The sequence below is a fragment of the Micropterus salmoides genome, unplaced genomic scaffold (genome assembly GCF_014851395.1).
Source record: "Micropterus salmoides isolate LMB-PRFRI ecotype aquatic unplaced genomic scaffold, ASM1485139v1 Ms_hic_scaffold_9, whole genome shotgun sequence".
Taxonomy (NCBI): domain Eukaryota; kingdom Metazoa; phylum Chordata; class Actinopteri; order Centrarchiformes; family Centrarchidae; genus Micropterus; species Micropterus salmoides.
The window spans coordinates 5851662-5854833 of record NW_024044681.1 but is presented as its reverse complement, the minus strand read 5'-3'; the positions used below and the strand labels follow the sequence as shown (position 1 = coordinate 5854833).

The window sequence follows — 3172 nt, the reverse complement described above, 5'->3', positions numbered from 1 at the left end:
TCACCTGACGCTGCAACGTCTGAAACTGCAAACAGACGCTCACTGTCAGTGTGTGTGTGTGGTGAGTATTAACCCTTCAGGCTCTAATCTGCCCCAGGGGAGGAATTCAAACTACTCTTATTCAAATCCCCCCCCCCCACACACACACACACACAGCTCAGCAGCCAATCAGCTCCTCTGTGGGCGGGGCAGCAGGGTATAAGTGTGTCAGGTGAGCAGCAGCAGGTGTACAGAGCAGGCAGGTAGAGGACAACACTTTCACATAAACACACCGCAGAAGAGGACAGGAAGAGAACACATCCAGCATGGCGTCCTTCGTCCTGGAGCAGGGTCTGGCCCCGCCCCCGTGTCGACCCTCTCTCCCCAGGAAGGACCTCCCGTCTCTGGGCCTCGATCCGTCTGACTTCAGCCTGTACAGCCCTCCGGCTCCTCCTGAGTCCAGCCTGTCTGCGTCCCCGTGGCCGTCCAACAACCACGGCGACCCCTCCCTCTGCTTAGACCTGGGCGCCGCCTCTGTGGCCCCAGGAGGCCCCCCAACGTTCAGAGGCTTCTTCCCTCACCTCTACAGCCTCCAGAGGCCCCTGCTCCCCGGCAGCCCCTGGTTCTCCATGTCCACGCCGGACGACGTGCTGCGCCTCGTCCGTCCGCCGTACTCCTACTCCGCCCTCATCGCCATGGCGATTCAGAGCTCGCCGGAGCAGCGGCTGACGCTCAGCCAGATCTACCAGTACGTCTCAGAGAACTTCCCCTTCTACAGCCGCAACAAGGCCGGCTGGCAGAACTCCGTCCGCCACAACCTGTCGCTCAACGACTGTTTCCGGAAGGTTCCCCGCGACGAACACGACCCGGGTGAGTTCACTTCCCAGAGAGGATTTAGGCTTTTATTTTGTTAACATAACCCCCCGTCAATGACAGGAAATAGGCTCTGATTGGCTGCAAAAACTATGTGTTGAAAAGTCAAATTGTGTTTTTATGGAGTTTCAATCAAATTCAGTTAACAGTTTCTCTGCAGAACAGGATGTCTGACAGCCGCTCTGGTTGTTTCTTGAGGTTAGAAGATTGTGATTTTGAATAAAAACACAATAGAGGAGCAGAAAACTTCTGAAGAGATGAATAAAAAGTCATATTTAAAATTAAGTGATTTTTAAAGGGACTTCTGTGAAGTAGAATCTGTGCTGTTTGTTTCTGGACATTTAAATTTCCTAGTGTGGGTTTTTCTTTCATGTTGTGATTAAAACACAAGATAAATACTTTCTTTAACCTCCTCCTCCTCCTCCTCCTCTTCCTCTTCTTCCTCTTCCTCCTCTTCTTCTTCCTCCTCCTCCTCCTCCTCTTCTTCTTCCTCCTCCTCCTCCTCCTCTTCTTCTTCTTCTTCCTCTTCTTCCACTTCTTCTTCCTCCTCCTCCTCTTCCTCCTCCTCCTCCTCTTCCTCTCTGCAGGTAAAGGAAACTACTGGACTCTCGACCCAAACTGTGAGAAGATGTTCGACAATGGAAACTTTCGCCGTAAGAGAAAGAGGAAGGCCGACAACACGACCACTGGAGAGGAACCGACCTCCTCCTCCTCCTCCTCCCCCTCATCAGAGCCCAGCCCTAAAATTCCCAGCATACACTGCAGCGGTGGAGGAAGCACCACTGAGCTCCCTGCTTTCTCAGACGCCGCCGCCGGCCTCAGCAGCTTCCTGTGTCACCTCCAGGACTCCTTCCTCCTTCCCGACACCGGCTGCCCCTCAGTGTACATGCAGGTACCGGACCACGCCTCCCCCCCTCCTCCTCCTGCTCAGGGATACGCCTCCTCCTACTCGCCCGGCGCCGTGGTGCCTCAGTGGGACGCCTGCAGCTCCTCTCCTCCCCTCTACTCCTCCCTCCATCACTCCTCCTCTTCTCCTTCTCCTCTCTTCCCCTCCTCCCAGTCGACTCCCTCGCCTTTCTCCTCCCACGCCGACCCTCAGGCCGGCTCGCCGCCGCTCTACGTGGACCTGCAGACGGCGTCCTGTCTCCAGGAGGCCCAGCAGCTGCAGCAGCTTCAGGTCCGGCGTGAGCCTCTCTTCTCTGGGGGCTTCGCTGAGGCTCCGCCCCTCGACTCTCTGGTTCTCCATCAGTGACGCCTCGTGTTTCTACCGAGAACTGATGTTTAAAAGCAGCAGGACGCACTGAGCTCGCTGTCAAGACTGTGTGGATATATCTGTATTTATCTGTTTTTATATGTTCTTAAAGTTAAAAGAAGGAGATGAATGTTTTTTAAAGTGTAAATGAGAGTTTGTGTTTGGAATAAAAGATTTTTTTAACACCAAACGTTTCCTCCATGTTTTCACAAATGTCCTCATCAGAGGTCCCGAACGAAAACACAAAATATGAAATCATTTGAAGAAGGAAAAAAACCCATCTGAAAACTTTATAAAGTACTTTTACGTCCTCAAAATGGCGTTCTGTTGTGATGACGATGATATTGTTAAATTTAATAAACTACTTATAATAAACGTAAATTTGAAACAGCGTAAATATTTATTTATGGATTTAGACCTCAGCTTCACACAGGTCTGCTGTGGTAGAACTAAAATGGGGCGTCACATTAAAGGTTGCTGCTGCAAGGAATTGTGGGACGGCGTTACCTCCTTTCCTGCTGTAAAGAATGGCTCAGCTAAGGTGTCATTTACACAATGTTCTGCAACAAGAAATGTTAACAAATGAAAATGAGATTTGCACTAAAAGATAAAAACATTTCCACTAGAAACTGTGTCCAAAATGCAGGAAATTAAGTATTTCAGGGTCTAAATCCTCCCGCCCATTTCAAAATACTGTTAAAATATCTTTTTGTCACGTCTCGTGATCTGAGCCCTGATCCTCCACCTTTCAACACAAAGCGACGCCCTCGTGTTCCGGTGAATGCTAAGCTAGGCTAAAGGAGATAAGACAGGAAGCACCTCTCTTTAGCATTTAGCATCTTTAGCGTCTCGTGTCTCCTCTTTCTCAGGGAGATGCACCAGCCGGCGACGGACGACGACCTCAGCAACTTCAAACAAACAAACAACCAGCCAGGCCGTCTGTGAATCTGCTGAGTCATGTGATCCACCTGGAGGAAAACCCCCCCGACCTGCTTTCTGTCTGTCTGACTCAGCGGTTTCCCGTGCAGGACGAGTCGACAGATTGCGGCGCAGATTACAGAGCGTTTC

The 3172-nt window shown here is 51.0% G+C and overlaps 1 protein-coding gene across 1 annotated transcript; it reads left to right on the top strand.

The window, feature by feature from the left end:
- The first annotated feature begins 243 nt into the window (after positions 1–243).
- foxi3a (forkhead box I3a) lies at positions 244–2312 on the top strand. The gene is made up of 2 exons (XM_038707633.1): positions 244–849; positions 1440–2312. Exons 1-2 carry the CDS (start codon positions 306–308, stop codon positions 2102–2104), a joined length of 1209 nt encoding a protein of 402 aa, XP_038563561.1. The 5' UTR covers positions 244–305; the 3' UTR covers positions 2105–2312.
- Positions 2313–3172: the final 860 nt, after the last annotated feature.